The following is a 27,514-nucleotide window of genomic DNA, read 5'->3' as shown; positions in this document are numbered from 1 at the left end:
CATTTTGATAAGATACATCAGCCGCCGGGGCCACGAAAGCACAAACGGCTCCCCTTAACGAAAAAAAATGGAGGTTGACGCAATATGCAGAACAATGAGATTCTGGGGAAACACACTTCAGTCTGTGGAAAAAAATGTGGAAACTTTAATAGCGCCCTCTTTTGACGCATAATTTGCGGCTGAAATTTTCGGCTGTCCGTAAATTGGGAATTCCGCGGCTGGTGGAGGTGTCGGTGGACACATTGATCTATTATAACTCATTTGTTTCGTTCTTCCACCTTTTTTTCACATTTCCGGTATAATTTGTTTAATCAGCGATGTCTTTAGTCAATTATTACTCAAGCAGTGACGATGAAAACTCGGGAGATGATGATAAAACGGAAGACTATGTTGAGTCAGAAATCGGGTCATCGTCGTCGGCGGCCGATTCTTCAAATTCGGATCGACAGACCGCACCAAAACCGTCATTATTCCGTTCATTGCCGGCTCCTAGATCCTCTCAAATTAGTATCCCAGGTAGGATAGAAGTGTTGACTCTTTTAAAAGGGGAATTTAACGTGACCCTCCTCAGGGTTATCGCAACTAGATTGGTTGGCAGATTCCTCAGCCCAGGGCAGTGCAGCCTAGACAGACGACAAGACAATGGGGGTGGGGCATGCCTGTGTGTATGGGGGGGGGGTACTTCTTGAACTAATCAGGACGGAACACCCATGTGAGCCTTGGGTCTTACATTTTGGGCTGCCATATTGCTGTCCAATTTCATAATGGCCATTGAATGATTGATAGTAATTAGTATAGACTTAGATTAACGTTGAATTCAGCAAAAATCTTGCTTTAAAGCCATTGGACCCTTTCGGTACAGAAAAAAAAGAAAAAGTTCACAGATTTACAAATAACTTACAGGGTTTACAGAAGGTAGTGGTGAAATACTTCTCTTGAAATATTATTCCATGAAATTCTTTACTTTTTGAGAAAACAGTAAAACAATATCAATTCTCGTTAACGAGAATTACGGATTTATTCTAAACACATGTCATGCACGGCGAAACGCGCGGATACAAGGGTGGGTTTTTCCGTTATTTTCTCCCGACTCCGATGACCGATTAAGCCCAAATTTTCACAGGTTTGTTATTTTATATTGAAGTTGTGATACGCGAAGTGTGGGCCTTGGACAATACTGTTTACCGAAAGGGTCCAATGGCTTTTAAGTTTAAGTAAAAATTCAACGTACAAAAAATACAATACGAAACACTGCTGCTTGCTTCGTTTCTAGCTTGCATCGTTCTCAATGAAATTGTAATGTATAATGAAATTGCATTTGACTCCCCCACCACCCAGTTAAGTTTTGTACAACTTAAAATTTGTTTGTTAATATTTTCAAAGCTCAAACATGTCAAACTCCTGATTATTTATCTAAAATTGTTCACCCTATTCCTCTACTTGATTAAACTCTTAGTGTGTGTTGAAGCAACCTGGTTGATGTACTGTTGACATTGTCATTGCAATGCATTGTAGCCTAGCCATTGATAACTGAGCTAATTAACTTAATTTGTATGAAACACAAACTAATTTGCTTACCTTTCAGAAGAGGCTGAGAGAACACAACCATCCAATGTTCATCAAGAGTCATCTTCTCTTAGAAGGCTTGGATCCTTGAATCTTCCTCTGCCAAAGAAGCGATCTAAACAACCCATCAAAATCACTGCTCCGTCACTGCCACAGGTTGGTGAACATCAAACAATTAGCTCAATGCTCAGGTTTCTTTCATTACAAAGACAGTGGGGCTGACTAACAAGAAAGGAAAGATGCAGGGAGGCCTTTTACTTCACGGAGGCAACGGAGGCGATTGCCCTATGGTCATTGCCTTGTTACCCATGAAATGCTCTCAGTAGAAATTTACAATTTCCTCTCAAGGGTGCCATTTACCAAGAACAACTTTGGTGCCCTTGTTTTTCTAAGACGAAGCATTCGGGCATGGCTTTGTGCTAATAAGGGAATCAATGTGTGGTGAAGAGGTTTTCAACCAGTGGTTTAATCCCAACGAGGCCTGGTTCTTGATAATTTTATCGAGACGGAGTCAAGGTAAATTATCAAGAACCAGGCCTCTGCGGGTTTAAACCACTAGTTGAAAACCGATGCAACACACTTTGATTTCCATTCATAAATACCTTTTCGGTCAAAGAACATCAACACTTATGGTCAAAAAGTAAAATAAATGCAAAAATTATACTCCTCCATAATAGATGTTAAATTTGCATCGGGGATAAAGAATATTAATTTTGGTTTTTACCCATACACCGATGTGTGTTAGCACTGTATATTCAGTACTTTCCTGAGTCCTGTGAAAAAAAATATCACAGGCATGTTACTCGGGTGGGATTCGAACCCACGACCCTTGCAATTCTAGAGCAGTGTCTTACCAACTAGACTACCGAGGTTGCCCGGCAGCTAGAGGCAGTTCGAATCCTATGTTTTGGCAGCGGGTACCGCAACGATATAATAGATGTTAAATTTGCATCGGGGATAAAGAATATTAATTTTGGTTTTTACCCATACACCGATGTGTGTTAGCACTGTATACTCAGTACTTTCCCGAGTCCTGTGAACAAATATCACAGGCATGTTACTCGGGTGGGATTCGAACCCACGACCCTTGCAATTCTAGAGCAGTGTCTTACCAACTAGACTACCGAGGTTGCCCGGCAGCTAGAGGCAGTTCGAATCCTATATACTCCTCCAGCTATGAAATGGTAAGGCCCAGTCAAGCCCTCGGGTAAACAATTCCTTATAAGGGAATGCTGTGCGTGTTGTGCGTATCGTGTGATGTGGCACAACTGTCCCGGCCGTTGCTCATGAATGAAGAAACTGTCTTATAAGCACAGGTGCAAACTTGCGTGTCACGCCCATGTTTCAACTCTTTTAACTGGTCATAAACAAAGGTTTATACACACCCACGTGACGCGCTCTCCACCAATAGGAGTAGCGAAACTGTCTGAGGTATTTATGAATATTTATTTTATTTCAAAGACAGTAGAGCTGGCCAACAAAAGGGAGGGGGGGGGGTAGCATTGGGCTATCCCAGAAAAACAAATGATACAAACGAGAACTAATATTTTCACAATGCCAATTTGTATTCACTTTGCAGATGAATTCTGATGATGAAGATGATGAGCCAGCGTCAAAGAAGCAGAAACCAGCAACGGTGAGGAAGAATTGCTTTTTTTAAGGAGGTCTTTTTCGAAAGGATTTAATTTCTTGGGAAAGGAATAGTTCCTTTAACACGTATCAGAAGTGTTGTTTTTAACAGCAGGGACCACAATGTGCTGATACACATAATCATGAGTTGCATTGTTAAAGAAAGCTTTAGGAAAGAGGAAAGAAGTGAGGTGTGTCCTATCTTATGGAAGTTGCTACAGCTTGGTCTCCACGTTAACATGCGTTCATGGCATCATTGTCACTAACAGCCGTAGCCATAAATTAGAAATGTTGAAAAGTGTGACTGTTTTTTCTTTAACATAGCGGTATTTATTAAGCGGTGTTTTCTGCTTAACATCTTTATGAAATTGGGCCCTGATATTTGCTCAGACTCGCTCAGGAGAATATGATCTCATATCTAAAGACCCTCTCTCTCTCGACTTGAGACACTCCTTGAAGACCCTTGTCAATGGTCCGGCTATTCGTAAGCTTCTACTAAACAGCCGGACCATTTTTTACCCCATTGTTTAGAGTAACTACAACCCCATCCACCATGGCAGGCGGAATGCTCTGCTTCAATTCGCCATCGGTTCCCATGTCGGCGCTATCCATACGGCAACAGCAGTACACAGGGTAAGTCACAACCTCATCGGTGATTGTTTAATAACAAACAATGATAATAATTATAAAACAGCCCTCAATCCCAAAAGGGTCATCAGTTGCTTTACAGAGGTTAAAATTTAAGCAAGTTGTTTTTCCTTTTCCTTTTCAAATGTTTTTGTGGAGGGAATGTACTTTACAAATCTAAAATATCTTGCAGTTGTTTGATACAGAGAATGCATTAATAATATAGTTTTATGTATTTCATTGTTTGGCCATTACCTGTGTGTCAAATTTATTCTAGAAATATTACTCAGATCTTTATTAGTGGAAATAATAGAAAAACAATTAATTGTCTTAATGAATATCATCAAAGTTCAATACGCGTTTTACATGTAAGCTCAAAAGTTAGTTAATTTGACACAACGTTTCCCCATGGTTGACGTGGCTGTGCAGAACTGACCTAAAAATAAGGCAAGACAATTTGATGGAATTGAAAGAATTTAGGTAATCACCTACTTGATCAAATACTGTACTTATCCTTTATTTAGTGACATCAGTTTTCCTAGTCCAGCGTTTTGACTGTTTTTTGTGCATGAGAGAGAGATACATGTAGCTCCGCCCTCTTAGTCAGAGAAAGCTTTTCCAAACCTACACCCTCAATGTCAACACAAAGTCCAGATAAACAGCCTTGTTATTATTATGAATTGGTCTCTAGCTTTCCGCTCATTATTTTAATAAAAAACATCCCCATTCTGGAGTACAGTTTCCTCTATTTTCATTCCTTTCTTTTTGCACAGGATCCAAGTAACAGACACACACTAGCAAGCCCTTCCAGCCTTGCCTCAAGACTTCTAGACGTCAAACATGGGAAAGAGATGAAGGAACACACTCTTGAGGAGCTGGTAGAGGTCAGCCGTTTTGCCATGGAGAAACTGCAGAAGAAGCTAGAGCTCCAACGCAAGCAGTTCTCTCTGTTGTCCGAAGAATCCTTGATGGGTCAGGGAAGTGGTGCCCCTCTCCCAGTCAGGGACTCCTCCCCTGCTAGTGCTGCGACTTCGCAGCAGGGCGACATTCATGCCATGCCTCCTGGATGGCACTTACAGGCAAATCCGGTCGTCAATACCACTTTACATCCAGGCTTGTCCTCAATCCTACAGACGCCAAACTTTGAGCCACCCAAAGGCATGCTTACCTCCCAGACATTCCCCTTTGCTTTGCCTCTAGGTTCAAGTGGAGGGAGCATTGCCAACAATCTCCCCACGAGCATCTCTAGTTTTGCTCCGGTGAATCTTGCAAGTGTTGGCCCGCAGGTGGCCGTTGCCAGATCTGAAGTGACCGCTGCAGTAGCAGAAGCACCCATTCCCAAGAGTCAAACTCCACCCAAACAAACCTTGTGCTCTCCTTCAAAAGAGCCTGATTCGGAAGCCCACATCAACTGTTGTGCGGCTTGTCTCAACCGGATCGATGTACTAGAATGCAAAGTCAAGAAGATCTTGGAGCATTTGAACACTAAGAACTTGAAGACAGGTCAGCCCTCACCATCATCAGGTCCTTTCCCAGTGTCTTTGGCATATTCATCTCAGGGGTTAGTGCAGGACACTACCCCGGATATACAATCACCTAAGAGGTTTCCATCGCAAACTCTTGCACAACTTAGTCAAGATTTTCAGACTCCATTCCTGGCGACACATCATGAGCATTCAAGCCCTCCGACAATGCCCAAACCCAAAGTGGTCTACCCACGCCCAGTGGGTGAATCTTCATCAGCAGGAATCCCATCCCAGCCGTTTATAAGTGACCAATATGACTATCAAAGTCTGATGCGGTTTAAAGGTGGCTCAAGAATAAGAACTGAGTTGGAGCAGGTTGCAGTGCACAATTTCAAAAACACTAAAGACTCTGGCAATCAGGCAACGACAACACATACAGGGGAAGATTCTGAAGTGTTTGACCAATCTCAACTACAGGCTGTCATCTACTCTGCTGCTGTCTTTGAAAGCCTTCCTCCAAAAATTCAGACCGTACTGAATGTTCTTGAGAAGAACGAAAATGGTAGTGTTACCCGCCTCGAGGTGAAGCAAGACATACTGATTTCGCTCACTCCTTATGTGAGAGACAGGAGTTCGATTGCCCGCAGACTTGCGGATGTCCTGTTTACGGATGATGAGAGGTGTATCTGCAATTGTAGTGGCTGGAGGAAACCAGCCGCTTTGGATCCCATCCGCATGCAGGCCCTGACAGATGCTGTTTTCAAATTGTGTCCTGCCATTGAAGGTCACAAAAAAAATCTTTGGCACGACTGCGTTAAGGCCATAGATGCTGCCTCTAGACATATCGTACGTATCCGCAAGAATAAAGGGAAGGCTCCACGACAGGGTAAATGGCTTCCCTTTGGGATTAAAAGCAGGCAAGACAGACTTAACATTGTAGCTCCAATGGTGGAGATGGATCCCACTTCTGACACCATTGACTATGACAACCTTCCTGCAAGGTTAAAGTCCATCCTATATGTTACACACAGAGATTCTTTCGGTAAAGCTATCAAAGTACAACTTACAGATTCGTATCTCGCCCCGTTCTGCTACCTTTCAAAAAGCAGGCTGACTGTAGCCTGTCAACTCGCTGATACCCTGTTCACACAAAAAGAGCGTCTAGGAGCGTCGTGCTTCAGTGGGCAAGGAAAACGGCTCCTCGACCCTTTACGGATGGATGCGTTGAGAGAAGCAACGTTCAAAATCTGCCCTTCGTCCATTATGGAGCAAAAACAATTGTGGTCCACCTGTATGAAGGCTATCGACAGATTATCAGTCATTCCAGAGATAATGGAAACCATACCGGTGTCTCCAGAGTGCGTTTCGGAAACTGTTGACACACTGATTAAAACGGAGCATGGTCTTGAAGATGGCAGTTCGTTTTATGGGCGCCAGTTTATGAGCAGTGATTAATGATGGGTGCTGCATAATAGACCGATCCATTAAGCTCCGCCCCATTGCGTTTAGACCAATCACAACCCATTGCGCAACCTTAAGTCCGACAAAGTAAGTCAGACATGCATGCGCGTATGCTTGGCGCGCGCGACAGAGTTCTGCAGAATGGCATTAGGGTGGCTCACGCGTGCGCCGTGGGTGTAGCGTAATGGATCGGTCTATTGAATCTGGATTTGAACATTTGTTTATTAGTGCTTTTAGGAGTACCGCTGTAGGAAATTTGTATAAGTATTATTTATTCTCTTCTCTGAAATATTTATGAAGTAGAAACCAGAGTGTTTCATGTACAGAGCATTAAATGTTGAATCATTTGTGAAGCCAGATACTTCCTGCTATTGCAAAGCAAATTTCGATGTCACATTGCTGTTTTTTGCAAATTTTTGACATCAACATTTGTATCGCATTCACATTCGTAGGAAGTATGAATCAGGCTTTAGTAGTTTGGAACAAGAGGGGCACCTGATCTATTGCCACGGGTGATTCACAGTACAGTTCTTCCCCTACAGTTTGCTTCCAAAACTTCAACTAAAAAACAGTCACTCATTGAGTGTGAAACGGCTGACACAAAAATGGAAAGCATTTACCATACCAGCCTCAAAAAAATTACCATTTTTTATTGACAAATTCTGACCATGATACATGTACACTGTAAAAATATTCTCTCTTGTTCAAAGTCAAATAACAGAGGGCCCACTGTATTGCAAATCTTACATATTCAAACTAGATAGGGGGGTAAGAATATTATTGTTTTTAATAATAATAATAATAATAATAGTGGCCTCTTATAGAGCGCTCAGGTATGAAGCTTATGGCGCTTCACGAGCAAAATTTGTACAAATACAAAAAAAAGTACGAACAAAAGGTTTTGACCCTTACACCGTTTGAAGCAGTACTCTTCATACTCGAAACTTTCCCCAAGTTCGGTGTTAAAAAAGTGGGTTCGAATTTCACTCGATTTTTTTTACAGAACTCTTGAAAGACCTCTTGAAAGTAAACAGTGTGTGTACACATCAGTGTACTGTTAGGGTATAACCAAATAGTGTAAGGTATTGTGCTTAGAAGATGATGAGATAACATTGGGTTCACTGGTTATACATTTTGGTTCTAGTTCACCGGTCATTCCCTACGATCTCAAAATAATGTAACTTGTATAAGGAGCTAAGTTGATTCAAGGAAAGATAATCTCATATAAAAATTGTTTTAGAATCAAGGTTACATTTTTGTTAAAATCTATTTTGTGTTCTAAATGATAATTGTAAACACTGTGACTAATAGTTCGCTTAGCTTGAAACTCCAAGTAGAGCGTCTTTAAATGCCATTCTTGCTATTCGTGCAATAATATTAGAATACTAAAGCAGTGCAACTTTTGCTAGAGATATAATTAAAAATTAATGTCACTTGAGGTATGGTCATTGTTTTGTTTGTTGGCGTGTTGGTATTGTAGGTGCGCTTGATTAGCTTCCCTGTGTCGACCCCACGGTGCTCACTCGGGTGAGCCCCCGACAAGAAGTAATCTCGTGGTGAAGTCATGCACCTTAGGCCAGCCTCCAAGTGACCCACTCCACAAGCAGGGCACTTGGAGCTGACCTGGGTTAACCCCTAGAATGACGTCAAAGCTATTCGAACAAACCAAGGGCATACCCGGAGCAGACCCAGGGAAGCTAATCGAATGCACCCCTCATGCTAGGAGTCGCCTGTGAAAATTTCGCTGAGTTAAGTGTGTTGTTGAAAATGAACACTTCTAAATGAACTTTAACCTTTCTAGAATTTAAACTTAATTATGCGCATTGTAGGATTTCCTCGGACAGATGGTTTTCCCCTCTATGGATTCCAGACATCTCACTTGTTGGATCAACTATTTATCTTGTATCGTTATAAAATAGTTTGTTATGTGAAAATTTAATGCTCTAAATAAATTGAATGGAAAATAACAACATGAGTTTGAAAACTGGTAAATTTTTGTTTTTCCTAAAAAGTAAAAAAATGCCCTAACATGTAAATTTTTTTTCATGCTGTTTTCTTTTTCTTACCTACAGAGTCTCTCGGGGCTGTTTGCCATGCTTCCTAAACCACGGAATGCCTCCATCAAGGAAGCCAACCGCATCCTAATCCCACACACACTGACCAAGAAGCCTGCTCCCAAGAAACCGCCTCCCAAACCCGTCTCAAAACCTACACAAGCTTCTCTTAACACCGCGTCAAAAACTACCGGCGGGTTGTTAGCAACGAGTTACGGCAGTGATGATCATGATGAAGAGGAAGGAGAGGATGGGAAGTCTTTCTTTTCTTTTGGAGGGTCTGCCAACGTCACTCCAACCTCATCCCTAAAAACAGCCGTTGATTTGGCTCCGTTGAATACAGGCCCAGGACGTAGTAAAATTAACAAAGTATCTTATTCATCGACGGGTCAAACAAAAGTATCAAACAATGAACCAGGTCCTCAATCAGGGAGACTTCCACAACCTGGGAGTGATGCTCCACTTAGCTTCAGGTCATCATCAAGTTCTCAAGACTCACCGTTGTCTTTAAAGCCATCATCAAACCCACCTTATAGCCAAGACTCGCCACTTGACTTCTCAAATTCAAATGCTCAGTACGGTTACCATGATAGTCAGTACACTGATCAGCAGGCTTATGCAGCAGCCCTGGGTTATCAGTACACCGAGTATAATCAACCCTATCAGGAACAAGACCCACCAGTCTATGCAGACCAACAGGGTGGGAATAGTGGAGAGGGTCAGGGTGCTGGACCAAGCCAGTCTGGAGCATCCTCTAATTTAGAAGCAGATAAAGAGGTAACACACAGTTTTATTGAAATGTTTGCCGATAGAACTTTATCATGCTGTCTATTTTTGTCAACCCCCTCTGCAAAATACTAATAAAGACTTTTGTTTTAGCATGAACAAGGGATTTATGCGACTCTCCTGAAAATATTGCTCTGTGATTTTCACTTCTTTTTTTTCTCTCAAAAACTTGACGACCAATTAAGCTGAAACTTCTACAGGTAAATTATGTAACATACATGTATATCTTCATTCACAGTAATTATAGGAATTCATGTCATGGCCAAAACCTTGATCTACAAAATGTGTCAAACCCTTTAAGAAAATTCACGCCCAAATATTAAAAATCTGCGTATTTCTTCTTTCAAAAAAAACAAAAAAAACTGGACTTGTATATAAAGTGACTTGTATCTAATTCTTTTGCCTGTAGTTCCGGAGAGTAATGGGGAAACGGAACATCGGCAAGGAAGCCATCAACATGATTGAGATTGCCGCTGATGAACAGATTGGCCCAAATAATGGACTTGACTGGATGACCAAGAGCTTGACCGAGGAGAAGGAATACAGGGTTAAACTGGTAGGAGATTTAGGGCTTTGTAAACTGAAATAAATCTTGGGTTACTTTTGAAAAACTCAATGTTAATGTCTTGAATCAAAGACTATCAATGTTATACACAGCGTCAAGCTGCAGGTTGACATCTTGAATCAAAGACCAAAGCCTGGTTCATATTTCCTTCGAATGCGAATGCAAAGTGAATTTTGGCGCCACATGGCTGTTTTTGATGTGAATGTTTCGCAGTAGAGCACATCTCTACTCCGAATTATGCTTACCAGAATAAGGTTACCAGCCAAACTACAACGTCATATGTAAAATGTGTACCTGGCATGCTGCTCATTTCTGCGCCTTGAACACCCAGCAGGGTGGATATGTGCGCATTATAAGTCTTATTATTATTATTATTATTATTAAGAAGCATTTAAGCAGCTCTAAGCAAATTGGGCAATGGTTATGCCATTGCAGCAAGTTGAGGGGGAGGGTGGGGGGCGGTCAGATTGTGTCATTCCTAACTAATGCTTCCTCCATCGAAAATCAAAAGGAATAAACTCATCGGTTTGTATTTTTCCTTTTTTTGTTGCAGAAGAAAGAACAGCTGCCATCTGGCCAGCAGAAGAGGAAGCATCAAATCACCTTCTTAGCCCATCAGGTAGGATGACACATTAATTGATGAGTAACACTGAGTTTCTTGTACCAGACGTCACCAGTTTCCAACTTGAGGGCCTTGTCACACGAGGCAACTTGGTTAGTTGGCCGAGCGGTTAAGAGCACCGAATTCAAACTCTGGTGTTTTTGATCAGCAGAGTGTGGGTTCAAATCCCCAGCCGTGACACTTGTATCACTTAAGTAACATTTTCTGACTTTGTTATGTAAATTCTTGCAGTTATTTCTGTTACTGCTTTTTGTTTGCCCTCCTGTCTGTCCGTCCGTTTGTCTGTAAATGTTTTTGTCCTTTGTGTCCATGGTCTGTCTTGTCCTGTATGGCATCCCCAAATCAAGCACACGCTTATCGGGAATTGCCACCATTTCACCTACTCTGTTATTGTTATTTTCCTACTATTATTATTTAATATCATTAGCTGTTTTAATGTTAATCTTTATTTTGTTTGATACTTGTAATATTGTTTGTGAAATGGAAATAAATGTTGTTGAATTGAAAAAAATTGAATTGAATTCTGGATATAAGAATGGATTTTCTCAAATTAATTTGATTTTTTTTTTTTTTCAGGCAAAGGAAAGAGAGTTAGAGTTGAAGAACCAATGGGCGAACAATCGACAAACAAGACAGCAAACCCAGATGAAGTATGGATTCTGAGGCATGGACTACATTTGGTGTTCGATATGGTGCTTGGCAAACCCCCATCCCCTCCCTAGGTGCCCCCATCCCCTCCCTAGGTACCCCCATCCCCTCCCTAGGTACCCCCATCCCCTCCCTAGGTACCCCCATCCCCTCCCTAGGTACCCCCATCCCCTCCCTAGGTACCCCCATCCCCTCCCTAGGTACCCCCATCCCCTCCCTAGGTACCCCCATCCCCTCCCTAGGTACCCCCATCTCCTCCCTAGGTACCCCCATCCCCTCCCTAGGTACCCCCATCCCCTCCCTAGGTACCCCCATCCCCTCCCTAGGTACCCCCATCCCCTCCCTAGGTACCCCCATCCCCTCCCTAGGTACCCCCATCCCCTCCCTAGGCACCCCCATCCCCTCCCTAGGTACCCCCATCCCCTCCCTAGGTACCCCCATCCCCTCCTTATTGTGACTTCATTGTTTGGAATCTAGGAAATACTTTAGAGGATTTTAGGGGGGGGGTATTTCTGTACAAGAAGAAAATGGTGAAAGTACTTGTTTTGCATTACCTAAATTTGTTTTAACACATGCCCTCTAGCATTAACAAAATACTGTGAATTGGACCATTCAAATTGGATGGTGTTAGGACTAGACAACAACTTTTTTTTGTATTTTGTGTACGTATACCATCAATTATTGACACCGTTTTCGCTCAACCTCTAGAGATATAGCTTCTGGTGTGTTTTATTTTTGTTACTGTAGAATGTTTAATTGGCAATGTTCTCTTCAAGGTAGCTTTGAACACATTTATAGTTACTGTTTCATCAGAAAAATATAACAGTTTCTATCTGAAGGCTTACAAAAACACAAGTTTACAAAATCACCGAAAACTACATACTATAGAATGCTGCTTGACTCAAAAGTCTTCTACAACTGCTTTTTGGACACCAGAGACAAAATTATCATTATTACATGACTTTTGATGTAGTTTGAATATTTTGTTAGAAATTTATTTACTTCACCATGTTTTTGGTTTGAAAGTACAAAAAACAAGTAGTTTATAATGTAGAAAATCAACTTCAAAAATGTTTAAAGGCACTAGTTTTTTTAAATTTGTTTTTTACAAAAAGGTAAAGGTAAAACTAAAATACTGGCCTGGTTTGTCTTGATGAAAATTGAAATAAATATATTGATATTTAAAATGAATAGACAATTTTCCCATGAAGTTATTTGAACAAATTCGAGAGAAGAAAATCAAACTTTTTTTTCAAAATTACATGTGTCTGTGAAGAAATCTTCCCATTTGTATTCCCTCAAATACAGTTCCAACTAAACCTGCCATAAATTCTAACCCCATGAATGTGGTTTAACAGGATGTCAGATTTTTCACTCACTCCTTCTTTCAAATGATTTAAAGGCAGTGGACACTATTGGTAATTACTCAAAATATTTATCATCATAAAACCTTACTTGATTACGAGTAATGGGGAGAGGTTGATAGTATAAAACATTGTGAGAAGCAGCTCCCTCTGAAGTGACGTAGTTTTGGAGAAAGGAGTAATTTTCCACGAATTTGATTTCAAGACCTCGAGTTTAGAACTTGAGGTATCGAAATCAAGCATCAGAAAGCACACAACTTCGTGTGACAGGGGTGTTTTTGTCTTTCATAGTTATCTCGCAACTCCGACGACCGATCGAGCTCAAATTTTCACAGGTTTGTTATTTGATGCACATGTTGAGATACACCAAGTGAGAAGAGTGGTCTTTGACAATAACCAATAGTGTACACTGTCTTTAAATAAAAAAAATTAAATAAAAAAATACTCATTTTGGTTTTACCCATTCACACCGATGTGTGTTAGGACTGTAAACTCAGTAATTTCCCGAGCTCCGTGAAAAAATCACAGGCATATTACTCGGGAAAGTACTGGGTATCTATGCTAACACACAATGGTGTATATGGGTTAAACCGAAATGAATACTCTTTATCCCAATGCAAATTTAACATCTACTGAAAATCAACTTGTTGACAATATTTTACACTAATTAAAGACCACTCTTTGTGCATGACCATGGCCATAATGGCTGATAAATAACGAAAGGGGACTATCAACATCGGGCTAGATAGCCTCAGTTGGTAGATTACCGGCGTGTAATCCAAAAGTTGCAGGTTCTAATCCCACTCTAGTTAACTTTTCTTTGCTATCTCAAATTGATTGATGGAGTTTGTTTCCCTTTTGGTTGGTTGCATTGACAAATCCCAATTCTGTAAACAAAAAACATTATCTTTTAACCGCAGAACATTGGCTGTTTAAATTAAAAAGAAAATTGGTTGCAAACATTTAAAAGACCACTGATATTTTAGAAAATAATGCAAGAAACATAAATAATCTCTGCGAACAATATTGACTAATTATTTGATTTCACCTTAGAAGTCCCAGCTTCCATTTAATTTACAAAACTGTTGAGAAAAGTAGTTTAAAAAAAACTTTGAATAATTAAGCAATAAATAATTTAATGACCAACAAAAACTGTAACAGTCCAACACTAAAAGTCCATCACTTCCATGGTGACTCCATCCTCGTCAATTTCGTCCTCAAAAATCCTGTCATCCATTTTTGTATAATCTTCAAAGTCCTCAAAAATTTCTCCGGTCCGTTTGTTCATTTTCTTCAACTTAAAACCCTTCCTGGCTCCTCCACAAGAAGAATCCAAGTTTCTCGACCTCGGAGTAAACGACCCGTCGCTCTGGACCGCAACAACCAGATCCTCAGTGACTCTCCCACCAGCCATGTTTTGACGCGTCCCTCCACTGATCGTCAACTTTCCATCTTTGTTGAGTTCCACCTCAAGACTCAGTGGGTCAATATTTCTTGGGATCGGGACGCTTCGCTGGAATTCTCTTTCGGTGCACTTTTCATGGCAGCTACAGATATGTTTTCCTTGGATTCTAAGTCGATTCTCAGATGTCATGACTGCGGACACATCCTCTGGCCAGTAGCCCGGGATCTGCAAAGAGGAAATCTCTGTTTTCTTGAAAGTGTTCCGTTGATGATGTCTGTTTTGTGAATTTGTACCCTGCAGACGAATAAAAAGGAAAGAATTTTTTAAAATAATTTTTGGTTGAACAAAGACAAATTTACAAGAGCAGGATTTGAACCCCCGCCTCCTGATTAATATGCATGCAGGTGCTTGACCAACTGAGCCATCTAGCCCTAATGATGGGGGGCCTCCATATTTCGTCAATGGGATCACACACTTGAAGCAGCCTGCACAAATTTTTAATAAAAAACTAAATTCATATCTGGGATAAAGAATATTATATAACACCCAAGCAGATCCTTGCCATTTGATTGGAGGATTGTCTGTCACGTGATAGCAAATAAAAGTACCATTGCACGCTGAGTCACTCACCGTGCTTTTTCATTCCATCCGAAAAGTACCATTGCACGCTGCCAGCGTGCAATGGTACTTTTCGGATGGAACGAAAAAGCTGAGTAAAAACATCACTGCGTGCGCGTTGTCTTCGGTAACGCAGCAAGGCATAATTAGTAAAATTACTAGCATTCGTCTTCTACAATTAAAAATTGGAGGCCTACGCTTTGTTTGTTTTGAAAATTGTATCTTTCAATCAAAATGACAAAGATCTACTTGGATGTTATATAAAACAAATAATGAATGTTTTTCATTCGTGCAATGGTGCGAATATGTTCATTCGTTGAAAGCTGGAATGTTCCATTCAACTCGGCTCCGCCTCGTTGAATAGAACATTCCATCTTTCAACTCATGAACATATTTGCACCATTGCACTCATAAACATTCATTATGTGTATACTATTCAATGTTTTACTTGTACACACTCTATACTTGAAACTTTCCAAAGTCCTGTGAATAAAATCACTTGTGTGGGATTCAAACCCTCATCTTGCTACTAGAAAAACTTGGTGGTCTAGTGGTACGACATCTGCTCTAGAATGCTCACGGGTTCAAATAATAAAACAATGAAGTCAACTACTAGCTGGATATATGAGCAGCAGAAGGAACTGTTTCAATGCAGTTTTTTTATTGAAAAAGTCTCCTGTAGGGTCTGTTTAAGGTTTATCAGAAACAAAAACCACTCCAACTTGTTTTTTTCACAAGTTTGGATGATGATCTAAGGGTACAAATTGTGTATTGATTTCATTGTAGTTGAGAAGTATCCTCACTTTTCCACAACTTTCAAGTTGGGTTAAAATTTGATCATACCTGGTGCGATTGCCTGCGCTGCCATTTCTGCTGTCTTTCTGTGGCTAGCTGTTCCTCCTGAGCCTGTCTCTGCTCCTGCTGGTGCCTCATTCTCCTCTCATATACCTCCCGCTCCTCTCTCAACCTCTCTTCCTTCCACCTCTGCTCTTCTCTGCGCCGTCTTTGTAATTCCTCAGCCTCTTGTCGCTGTTGAAGTCTCCTTTGCTCCTCCCTCTGTTTCTGTAGTTCTGCCTCCTGTCTTAGCTGCTCCCTTAACTTCTCCTCTTGCAGCCTCCGCTCTTCTATCTGTCGTCTCAGATGTTCAGCTTGCTGTTCCTTCAACCGCTGCAATCGCACCGCCTGCTGTTGCTCAAGTCTTTGCTGTTCTAACTGCTGTTCAACTGACCTCTGATACTGCTCATTCTGGATTGTTTCTCTTCTTTGTGGCTCTTTCCTTTTGTTGTCTGCTTCCAGCTTGCGTCTTTCTAGGTTTTCTCTTTCCTTGCGTAGATTTGCTTCTTTTATGTAGAGTTGTTCTTCTTCAGCAGCCCACTGTACATGAAAAAGGCCAATTCATAATTATCTGTTAACTTAATCAGAGAGACTTTGTAAAGGAAAGGTTCAATGTTGACTAGATGGGTTGTTTGAATCCGATTTATTTTGTACTCCCAAATGAACTTTGAACTTCCAATTCCAGACTTTAAACTTTAAAGTTTGTTTGATAAGTAAGGTGGTATAAGTTTTCCTCCATGGTATCAGATTGTATCATTGAAATTGTATTTTTTCAAAATTTTTGACAAACGATTAAACGATCTGACAAACCTCCTTGAAGAACAAAAACAGTTACTCAAATGAGTTACTTCTTGATGAGTTTAATTTTTAGAAAAATCTTATACAGAAAATGTGTAAATTTTAAAGGTTTCAGATGTAAGTAAATAAATTCAAACAGACTCTGAAACTACACAAACTCAAGAACCTTGAACTGCATTATTTTTTTTTATAGAACTTACAGTGTTTAGTTCTTCTTTTGGAACATCCTTTTGGCATCCACGGCATTCCATTTGTTTTGAAGAAACTTCATCTTTCCTTCTTCGAACCAATGATGACGGGCTGACAATAGACAACCCTGAACCACAGGGAGATGATGAAGAGAAACTTAACAATGGAGAGCGTTGACCCCAGTCAAAAGGGTCATTCCAGAGGTCATTGAACCATGGATCCCCCATGAGTGAATGGACGAGTTTGATGGGTGCTTGGAGGGCGTGGTTTCTGGGAGTGTTTCGCTGGTGAGGCTGACCTTGATTGCATCTGAAAAGTCAAAACAAAATAAACAAACAAACAGTTGACTTATTGAATTTAAACTAAAGGCACTGGACACTCTTGGTTTTTACTCAAAATAATTGTTAGCGCAAAAACTTACTTGGCAACTATTAATTAGCATTGGAGAACTGTTGGTTAAAACATTATGAGAAACGACTCAAAAAAAAGAAATTCTCGATCAAAAATATTAAAATGACATCGGGTATGATGCCATTTATTATGCATCAGAAAGCACACTACACAAATCTGAGCAACAAGGGTGTTTTTTTTCTTTCATTATACTCTTGCAACTTCGGTGACCAAGAGATCAAGTCCAAATTTGCACAGATTTATTTGTATGCATATGTTGGGGTCAAAGCCGACAATAGTAAAACAAATTCTCACAAACACTTATCACTAAACAAGCTGTCAAAATGTCTATCTTTTTTAAAACCATTATAATTAGTTCAATATTAACAAAAATAGCCTGAAACACTCACCCAGGTTGATGCAACTGAATGTTGCCATCACTGCAAGTAGCGGCTATGCATACTGACACCGAACATACCAGCAGAGTCTTGAAGATATGTGAAGACGTCATGGTTACTGTTTTGTTGACTCCAATTAAGTTTCACTGATGAAGATCAGTCAACTATTTTGAATACCCTTAATGGTGTAAATCAGTACAAAACAAACACAATAGACTTTTCCGGTAAAATGATTTGAAACAGCTCACTGGAACAATATTCTATAATCATAAATGAACTCGAACACTGCACTTGGAAGATTTCTGAAACTCTGTAGCTATAGCGAATGAATATGTTTGCAAGTGAATAAAATTATAACTCGTGTCGACTTTTATAACTTTTAAAAGCATTTTAATACACGTGTGACAGTTTTAAGGATCCAATCAAAATGGACCACGGTGTTGTTAACAAGAAAACATCTGACGTGGATTAACACAAGTGCGAGAATTAGCGAGAGTCATCTTTGTAATTAATTGCATCAGCCGCAAAACAGAACTGAAAATCGCGCTCTCTCCAGATGTTTCGGGACTTTTTTACATTCAGTGCTAAAAATAGAAATGACGCAAGCATGTGGCATACCTTTACGACTGTTTGATACAACTTTGGCTACTAGAATAACGAAACAGCCGTTGGTTTCAGTATACTGCACGAAGAGCCAGCCGGGCAGCCCACAGACACAAAATGGATTTCAATGACGTTTTCCGTTCATTTTTTGGTTCTTTTAGTCCCAGAGGTTCAAGGTTTATGGATGACGATGAGTAAGTTAACCCTGTGATGGATTTAATATCACCGCATTAACGTTTATTTATTAGTGAGCTGAGAATGTTATGATTTACGAACGATGATGATGTAATCCTGTCCGGATATTGGACAGATTGTCGTCTGAAATATGCCCTATAGTTTTAACACCCTTACTTTCCGTATGGCGCCACCACTTTTCCACTCATTTTTACAAAAAGGGATATCTCATTGAGGTAAGTTAGATACTATATTATTTCATGGAAAGTTTTCCCCTCTCACTAATTTTCTCCCACCAAGCTACAATCTGAATCTCTAAGAAAAAAATTGACTTGCAATTGCATCAGACCACTGAAACTGGGGAGCTGTAAATTTGTTACCGATAATGAGTACAGCGATAGCGAGTACAGCGCCCCAGTTACATACATGGGTCTACAATTGCATAAATTCTGCAGAAAATCTTCAAGATGTTTTAAAAAGGAACACATTTACTTTATTTTGTTTTTACTTCCTTACTTTCACTTCAGTGAATTTGATGGTGCAGATTTCTTCAGTACACCGTCTGATTTCCATGGACACCAAGATGATGATGATGGTGATGATGACATGACCTTTGGGGGAGGTCATGGTGGAAGTTTCCCGCCACATGGAGGAGACTTTTTCTTCAGATTTGAGGAAGACACAAGAAACATATTTGGCCATTTCGAGGAAATGTTTAAAAACTTTGGACACAACGAATTTCTACCATCAGGTAAGCTACTACTAAGTAATAGGATACCTTTGCTGGCGTGGTGTTCTTAAATAATAATAACCGTATTTATAACGCGCCTTTTGCCAAAGGATACAAAGCGCCAGGTATTATTACTGCAAGGAGTAGGGTGAATTTTTGAGCGCCATGTAATAGTTTACAAGGTGCTGTGGCGCAATATGCTGCCAATCCAGCCAGGAACACCGGGGCGAACCCCTTCTCTTTTCGATAAGTGCACTGGGTTCTTTTACATGCGTTTTACACAACACATGGGACCAACGGCTTTACGTCCCATCCGAAGGACGAAGCAATGGTTATGTGTCTTGCTTAAGGACACCAGTGTCACGGCTGGGGAATTGAACCCACACTCTGCTGATCAGAAACACCAGAGTTTGAATTCGGTGCTCTTAACCGCTCGGCCACGACACTCCACAATGCTCAAGTAGAAATGTACAATTTCTTTATAGTCATAGGGTTCCCTTTACCAAGGAGAAAATGCTGTGGTGCCCTTTTCCTTTCAAAAACAAAGCATACAGGCCTGTCATCGGTTACCATTTATCAAAGTTTATTTTTTGTTTTAAAGCCATTGGACCCTTTCGGTACAGAAAGAAAAAAAAAAAGTTCACAGATTTACAAATAACTTACAGGGTTTACAGAAGGTAGTGGTGAAAGACTTCTCTTGAAATATTAATCCATGAAATGCTTTACTTTTTGAGAAAACAGTAAAACAATATCAATTCTCGATCGCGAGAATTACGGATTTATTTTAAACACATGTCATGACACGGCGAAACGCGCGGATACAAGGGTGGGTTTTCCCGTTATTTTCTCCCGACTCCGATGACCGATTGAGCCTAAATTTTCACAGGTTTGTTATTCGATATAAACTGCGCCAATAAAGTATCTAAACACTTACAAATGGTCAGATATATCGGAACCTGAAACAGTATGCCAAAAAATAATTATTCATTTCGAGTCACCGTTAATTTCTGCACATTTTGACACATCTTGTGTTGCGCTACGATGTTGTTTGGTGGATTTACGGGCACTTGAGTGGCTTAAGGTCAAATTTCAAAAGTTGCAAAAGCCCCTATTCAAGCTAAATCGTTGTATTGTGACGAGTAAGATCGGCGTTTCTTTTGCCCGCCTTTTATAAATGATTTTTTTGGGTCGCGTTTTGGATAAATCGGTTGCGATGAACATCAGCAATAACTGTCAGTAACCAAGAAAAGGGGTCAAAGATGGGAGGCATACAACAATGGTAAGCAAGGAAAGGTGTTTCAAGATAACATGAAAGATGGCTCAAACGACCAAACAGGAAAGAGGACGGACCGTTGGTTTGATAGAAGCCGGTACGTCGATGCGAGCTGCAGCTCATCAGGTAAAAACGTCACAAGCGACGGTCAGTAAATGGTGGAATCGCTACCAAGCTCAGGGAAATGTGGACGACCTGAAAAGGAGTGGCCGTCCGAGGGTGACTTCTGCAGCAGAAGAAGAAAGTGAACAAGTCCATAAAGCCTGACACCACTCCGACGCATCCTGATCAGGAAATGGCAGGGGATTGACCAGGGACAGATCAGAGGTCTCATTGAGAGTATGAGAAGACGACTCCTTGCCGTTCAGGACAGTGATGGAGGACACACCAAGAATGGGGACAGGATAACAGCAGTTTTAGAGTTAAAGATACGGCAATTAATTTCATGGTCATGTAAACGAAACGAGTTTGTGTCTTTTGTCTTGATTTTGTCTGAGTGTGATGCTTATGTGAGTTCCCTTTTGGAATTGGGGTGAATAGGGGCTTTTGCAACTTTTGAAATTCGACCTTCAGCCACTCAAGTGTCCATAAATCCACCAAACAACATCGTAGCGCAACACAAGATGTGTCAAAACGTGCAGAAATTAACGGTGAATAGAAACGAACAATTAAATTTTTGTATACTATTTCAGGTTCCGATAAATTTGACCATTTGTAAGTGTTTAGATACTTTATTGGCGCAGTTTAGAAGTTGTGATACACGAAGTGTGGGCCTTGGACAATACTGTTTACCGAAAGGGTCCAATGGCTTTAAAGTATTTTCAGAAGCTGGAAAAGAACCACCAACTCCGTCACTACCATCACCATCATCAAAGCACCGATCACCAAGAGATCTTATGCTGAAACATCCAGACAGTGATGAGCCCTCAACAGCGCCCTCAACAACACTACCTGACCAGGCTGGTAAAGATAGGCTACAGGGGAATCCAAGCGCTGAATCACCCTCATGGGTAAGGATAGCGACGAAATCTGTGGCAAATAAAATCCACAAACTACATTCTTTTATATTAATTTTGGTTTTACCAAATACACCGATGTGTGTTTTAACAGCACTAGGTACTCGGTACTTTCCTGAGATTTGTGAACAAAATCACAGGCATATTACTTGGTAGGATTCGACCCCACGACCTTTGCAATAGACCCTTCCCATGAAGTATGTAAATTGCAAATAGGTTGGCGAAATGAGGGAATATCGCGCTGTTTTGTACATGGCTAATGGGTGTGTGACGCAGACGCGATTGCGCGTCTGCTTATGTGCACAACTCTATGGCGTTTGCCAACCAATAGGGTATGTACGCATGCGTGAATGTGATTAGCATATTTCATGGGAAGGGTCCATTCTAGAGCAGTGTCTACATTCTTTTGATTGACAGTGGACCGATCCGGCCTGTCAATCAAACTGTGCGCGTTCACCCATTTGACCAATCACATCAATGATTGTGGTCGGACAAACTCGGTCATGCGTGCGCGTATATTTGGCACGCGCGGCAGAATCGTGCAGAATGTCATTGGGGGTGCTCGTACACGTGTCTTGCTCACGTGCGCGGTGGGCGGAGCTTAGTGGAAAGCCGGAACGGTCCATTACTCCAGGATTTCAGCATCATTCAGAAAGTTAGATTGATGATTCTTGTGGTTAGTTTACAATGAGCAGCCGTGGAAGTGCCTAAATGAAGGCAACGATTGCAGGTCTGGGGTGCGTTTTGGCGGCAATAACCAAAAACTGTTTCGGTTGTTGGTCGTTGGTTCTGCTGTTCAGACTGAACGATAACCAAGTTGTGAGCTCGGTTACCGTTTTGGTTATGACGTCAGAAACAATTATTGGTGACAGCCGCCAAAGCGCACCCCTGGCATTATACGCAGGCCACTGCCTCTGTTGTCCCTGATCATGACCTTGGTGCCCCGTCAAAAGTTTCACATGGACTTTAAGATTTTCCTTTTGACAAACTTCAATGAATAACATTTTTTATTTTCTTCCTCTCATTTTAGTTTTCTCTATGGACTTCTAAGCCAGAATGGCAGTGGACGCTACCTTCATTACCTTCATCAACACACAGAGAGGATCAAGGTAAGTAATAATTTAATAATAATTTGGGGGGCTAATCAACCTTACTCGCAGCTAAGAGCTGAATTGCGAAGGACGCGGCTACACGTGTTCGAGAAGCTGGCATTCAAGGGCGCCTTTGGCTGCCAGCCACATCAACCCATAATGACCACGGAGCACAGCCAGAGATTGAAAGTGTTTGATTTTTTTCCCGAGGGAGGAAAACCGGATGGTCTGGAAAACCCTTGTGGCACAGCAGAGAATCAACGCACAACTCAACTCACATATGGCCCCGGCCGGGAATCGAACCGGGGTCACCTTGGTGAGAGGCGAATGCTTTATGCACAAGCCAACCATGCCACCCTAAGGCAAAGCGGTACAACATAATGGGCATTGTACATACTATTTTGTGTGTGATAGGGCCTAAGTACTTCTCCTTCTAACGGCATCAAGTTTAAATTACCAGCAAGTTTGAAATTGTCAAATTGTTTGTGTGTAAAACAGCCTGGATGTTCACGAAGTAAGTATGCATTTTCATACAAGATACAACTTTTTTTTAAAGTTGCGATAACTCTCTTTTGTACTGATTCGACCAACATTCTGTTTATTACTGAACTTGAGTTCCAACATTGTAGGGTGTTGTTGGCTTACAATGGGTCAATAGCCCAGTTTCGATATTAAAGATCTGGATAATTCGGGTGTACTCGGCATCTTTTTTTATTTGAAGGATAATATCTACTTTTCTCAACAGATATTGATGAGCAAGTGAAAGGAAGAAAGTTGGATGAGATCTTAACGCAAAGGGATCCATCCTCATCATCCTCCTCCTCATCATCATCACCAAGTGCAATTTTTAGTCAGACACCCACCTTTCGTTCATACTCCAAGAGCATCTCCATACAGACAGTACGGAAACCGGACGGGGTAAGCTCAGATTTTGTTGGCGCTCTAAGGCCATGTCAGAATTGGCGGCTACAGCTAGCCGTAGCTGTAGATGCCAACTCGGATACGGCCTTATTCACGATGAATAGTTGTGGTCCAACTATATAGTGAAAGACTTCTATTGACCTTGCACCAATGCCACATTCAGTAACTCTCTGCCACGCTTTTGTTGCACCTTAAAACTTCATTCGGGTGTTAACGCTGGATTGCTTAAAATGCACACTATTATATCACCCAGAGATGTCTTAAAAAAGTGGCACAGCCAAGATAGATCTGCCGATATAAAAATATAGGTAAATTAAAAACTTTAAAAATAATTGACATTTATCATACTGTATTGAAACTGGTGTTATTGTTATGAATCAGAGGCTGTGACAGTGTGAGTTGTATCTTCATTTGTCATTTTCGATAGGTGTCATTAATGTCTTCAAATAATGAAATGATATTGGCGGGGTTTGGTTTTTCGGATCCGATCATGACACTTGTGTCTTTGAGCAAGATGCTTTACCATAGTTGCTTTATTGTTCTTTGTCCTTCTAATGGGACATTAAGCCATTGGTCCAGTGAACTTGGATTGGCAGTGCATGTAAATGAACCCGTCGATTTCACCAAACTCTTCCTAACTTAGGAATCATATTAGGACTTAGGACAAATTACTCGGGTTAGGATTAATCCTAGCGTTTTGTGAAATCGGTCGCCGAAAACACTTATCATTGAAGAGTAGTTGGAGTTAACCCCGGTGTTTCTGGTTCACATAAGCACCCTTTTCTAAAGTTTTCCGCGGTTTTGCAAGCTAGTGACTCTAGGCATCCTTGGTTTCACTGCCCGATAATGTTATAAAAAGAGGCTCTTTTGTAACACGGTCATAGAGTTATATATAAGAACTAGAGGGCGCACTGGCCTATATACGTGCCCGGTATGCGCACAGGCGGCCATTTTCTAAGCTATCTCACAGCGTGTGTTTGTGCGGCCATTTTGTAAGTTGAACAAACAGCATCGCGTGAGCGTTCAATAAAAAAACCTCAAACGTGTATTTCATATTCAACGCGCGTGCAGAATGACGCGCTTGTCATCTCGGGTCCCGTGGCGTTTGTGCAAGAAGCATCACCAGTGCGCCCTCTAGTTCTTATATGTAACTCTTTGAACACGGTGTTGTTAAATGAAGGTCAAGAGGGAAGTTCAGCAGATATTTCTTGTCACAACAAATTCTAGAAGAAGGTCCCTGCATTTATATTCAGTCCTCCAATGCTGTGTGGATGAACACCGTACACAAATCAACTAAGTGTTTCCTAATTACCATTTATCTAATCTTCATTTACTATTATACTTGTCTAGCAACTCTTAGCTATATAAACCACTCAGAGTTAGTTTTTGAGAGCCTTCTGTCTGATTGTTTCCTTCTGTTCTTTGACCTTGTTAATGCTTAGTGGGCTTTTGTTAACTCCTTGTGTAACAAAAATGACAACCCCCCTCCCCCACCCCCCCAAAAAAAAAAAATAATAAATAACCTAAAAAAATAATAAATAATGAAAAAATAAAATAAAACAAAAATATATAATAATAGAATAAAGTAACAAAATAGAATAAATATAAAGATAACGTTAGTCATAATAAAAAACAAAATGAATCAAATCAAATCAAAATCAAGATGCTGTAGTAGAGCTACATTAGAGAATTCAAATAAATGAAGCCGGAACATAGGCTGAGAAATGTAATTTTTTTTTATTATTAATGTAGAGTATAATATTGAAAGTAGGTTATTATAGAACTACGGTAGTCTAGTCATAGGCTCCTACAACTATGTCAAAGTGCTGTAGACAATATTATTATGCAGAGAATAAGATCGGAACATTGGCTGAGAACTTTTATGTCGAAAATTGTAAAGTGGAATATTTGACGATTAGGAAATAAGAGATAAAAGGCAAGCAAAATTTAGGTTTTACATTAAAGTGCCAGCACCAGAAGACACTTTAATCTCAAGAAGACGAACCCTGACACTGACACAGTAATCATTATTGCTGTCAAGTAAGTTTTGTAAGAAAATTATGAATATAACTAGAATAATAATGTCATAAATTTGTTAAATGCGTTGTTCCAAAAAATAAATAAATAAATAAATAACAAATTTGTACCCAAGATTACAAATAAAAATACCTGAATAAAAATGTGATAATTAATACAATTTTAAGCAAATAAGGGAGCATAGTTACAACCTCAAGTTAGATAGATCAAGTAGAATGTTGAAGGTAGGGTTATAGGTTGATGTTGTGCTGTGCTTATCATCACCAATATGTTTTTGTTGTCATTAATTTGTCAAGTACTTACCAATCTATGATTCTACCTTTGAAGTTACTTTGAATACATTATGTGTAGGTTATAATTTAAAAAGACCTTAAATACGGTTTTCTTAAAGTCGTTACCAAATGATAAAGCAAAAATGAATTGTGGTTACGGAACCTATGGATTAACTACAAAGACTTGATAACTATTTATTTTCTCAAAAGAAATGTAGGCGCCAATTAATCTTTCTCAAATGATAAGTTGTTTTTATTCCGAATATTCGTAGTGCTTTTTACACTGTAAATTTCCAGAATCTCTCTTTTACCAATTTGTTATTTAAAAATGCTCATATGAGCTTTTTGGGTTTAGATAATTAGTTCTCATATTTTTATACTGTAAGCCATGCTTTATTATTGTTCATAATGTCCTTTAATATTGTCTGTTTCTTAAATTGTGGCATCAGGAGATTAACATGATAGTAATTTAGTTTACTTTTTTAAAAATCCATCAGGGCTGTTATTTTGTTTTTCTCTCCTTCTCTCCTATGTGTATGTATATGTTTTCGGTATTGTTCTTACTTTTTACTTGTCATTATTACATATGAAATTAATAAAAGAAATGAAATAAAACTTACTTTAATGAATGGCTTGTAATATTTCAGACAGTGGAGCAGAGACGAACTGAGACTGATGGAGACGGGAACGTAACTACAACAGTCACGAGCACAAACCCAAATGAAGGAAGAAACTCACACACCAGTCCTGGCTGGAGGACGCCCCCATGTCAAAGAAGCCCTACTACTGATCCATTCAGAAACAGAGTGGAAGACACACCACTAGCACAAGATAAAACAGACTCAATATTTAAGAAACTCTTTGGTTCGTGGTCTTGAGATGGCAGATGGTGAATGAGGGACTTCTATTTCTAAGAATATTTATGCACCCAACTCAGGAAGAATGTATCGTTAATCAGAGTAAATAAAACTGTGAGTTTTTTAAAGCCTTGTTGAGGCCTTGTTTATTGACTTTGTGTAAACGAGTATAAAAAGAACATTTTGATTTTCCAACGATTGGAAATTATTCTCTTCACTCCATTTGCAAGAATGGAAAAGAATCACTAACATTCAAATGGATATTTTTTCCTTTGATTGAAGGATAGTTTTGTCCTTCAATCAAAGGAGTGGAGAGAATAATTTCCAAACGTTGACAAATCAAAATGTTCTTTTAAACTCTGTTACGCAAAGTCAATGGAACATTCCGTATTTAAACTCATAAGAAAATAGGGAAAGCTTGTTGCATGCTGTGTGATTGTTGGATTGCCTAAAATGTGTACTTTCTTAATACAATGGATAGCGCCCTCTATTGTTATTAAAATGTTCATGAAGAGTTGAGGATCCTGCATATTTTTCTCGTACTTTTTTCTCTATAAGGCGTGTCCGAAACGTCGACTTCGGCTACAGCTACGGCTAGATCAGCTCGTCTGTCAGTGTTGAAGAATAGGCAGACGTGCGCGATCTAGCCGTAGCTGTAGCTGAAGTCACCATTTTAGTTCTATTACCATGTAAAATATTGTCGGGGTACTTTTCCACTATTACTTTTCATCACTCAACAAGTAGCCCGTTAAGTAATGGAACCCTTCAAGAAGCATCACTAGACACATGCATTACTTTGATGGATAATCTTAAAGAAAAAGAAGTGTCTTAGACCTTGTCCGGAGCTGTCCCTCCAATTCATTGAGAAGTGTGTTGGCATTGTGCCATTGATCACCAATTAATAGATCACGATTGACTGGTTACCAATATTAATGGCTAACTTCCCCTTTATAGAGTCTAAAGTGTTGATTGATTGAAGTATAGTGACAGTATAACTAGATCATCAATGAATTATCATGCCCCAAGAAGTTGTACTTTCTGGACGTTCAACTTGCTGTTGTTATTACCATTTTGTTTAGGGAGAGTAAAAGTTGTGAAGGAGTCGTACATCAGACTCTAA

General features: G+C 40.1%; 3 protein-coding genes across 4 annotated transcripts; 2 read left to right on the top strand and 1 right to left on the bottom strand.

Annotated features, from left to right (window-relative positions):
* Nucleotides 1–204: 204 nt before the first annotated feature.
* On the top strand, nucleotides 205–11,549 carry LOC117295735 (proline-rich protein PRCC-like). 2 transcript variants are annotated; one of them, XM_033778456.1, is made up of 7 exons: nucleotides 205–516; nucleotides 1,586–1,722; nucleotides 3,146–3,202; nucleotides 8,822–9,580; nucleotides 9,999–10,145; nucleotides 10,708–10,773; nucleotides 11,353–11,549. In XM_033778456.1, the coding sequence occupies exons 1-7, from the start codon at nucleotides 318–320 to the stop codon at nucleotides 11,437–11,439; spliced, it is 1,452 nt and encodes a 483-aa protein (XP_033634347.1). In that variant the 5' UTR covers nucleotides 205–317; the 3' UTR covers nucleotides 11,440–11,549. The 2 variants fall into 2 exon arrangements, with proteins under 2 accessions (XP_033634347.1, XP_033634345.1); XM_033778454.1 differs by lacking the exons at nucleotides 8,822–9,580; nucleotides 9,999–10,145; nucleotides 10,708–10,773; nucleotides 11,353–11,549 and adding exons at nucleotides 3,727–3,828; nucleotides 4,596–8,713.
* A 2,047-nt stretch (nucleotides 11,550–13,596) lies between these two features.
* LOC117296063 (trichohyalin-like) lies at nucleotides 13,597–17,766 on the bottom strand. The gene is made up of 4 exons (XM_033778930.1): nucleotides 17,433–17,766; nucleotides 16,644–16,941; nucleotides 15,655–16,185; nucleotides 13,597–14,487 (listed from the first exon to the last, which is right to left on the bottom strand). The coding sequence occupies exons 1-4, from the start codon at nucleotides 17,531–17,533 to the stop codon at nucleotides 13,957–13,959; spliced, it is 1,461 nt and encodes a 486-aa protein (XP_033634821.1). The 5' UTR covers nucleotides 17,534–17,766; the 3' UTR covers nucleotides 13,597–13,956.
* Nucleotides 17,767–18,124: 358 nt separating this feature from the next.
* On the top strand, nucleotides 18,125–26,923 carry LOC117296055 (HCLS1-associated protein X-1-like). The gene is made up of 6 exons (XM_033778920.1): nucleotides 18,125–18,217; nucleotides 18,725–18,948; nucleotides 21,017–21,210; nucleotides 22,247–22,325; nucleotides 23,053–23,225; nucleotides 26,185–26,923. Exons 1-6 carry the CDS (start codon nucleotides 18,141–18,143, stop codon nucleotides 26,413–26,415), a joined length of 978 nt encoding a protein of 325 aa, XP_033634811.1. The 5' UTR covers nucleotides 18,125–18,140; the 3' UTR covers nucleotides 26,416–26,923.
* The last annotated feature ends 591 nt before the right edge of the window (nucleotides 26,924–27,514 follow it).

This window comes from Asterias rubens, chromosome 10 (genome assembly GCF_902459465.1).
Source record: "Asterias rubens chromosome 10, eAstRub1.3, whole genome shotgun sequence".
Lineage (NCBI taxonomy): Eukaryota > Metazoa > Echinodermata > Asteroidea > Forcipulatida > Asteriidae > Asterias > Asterias rubens.
The sequence above is the reverse complement of the archived record's forward strand: the minus strand, read 5'-3'. Positions and strand labels throughout refer to the sequence as shown.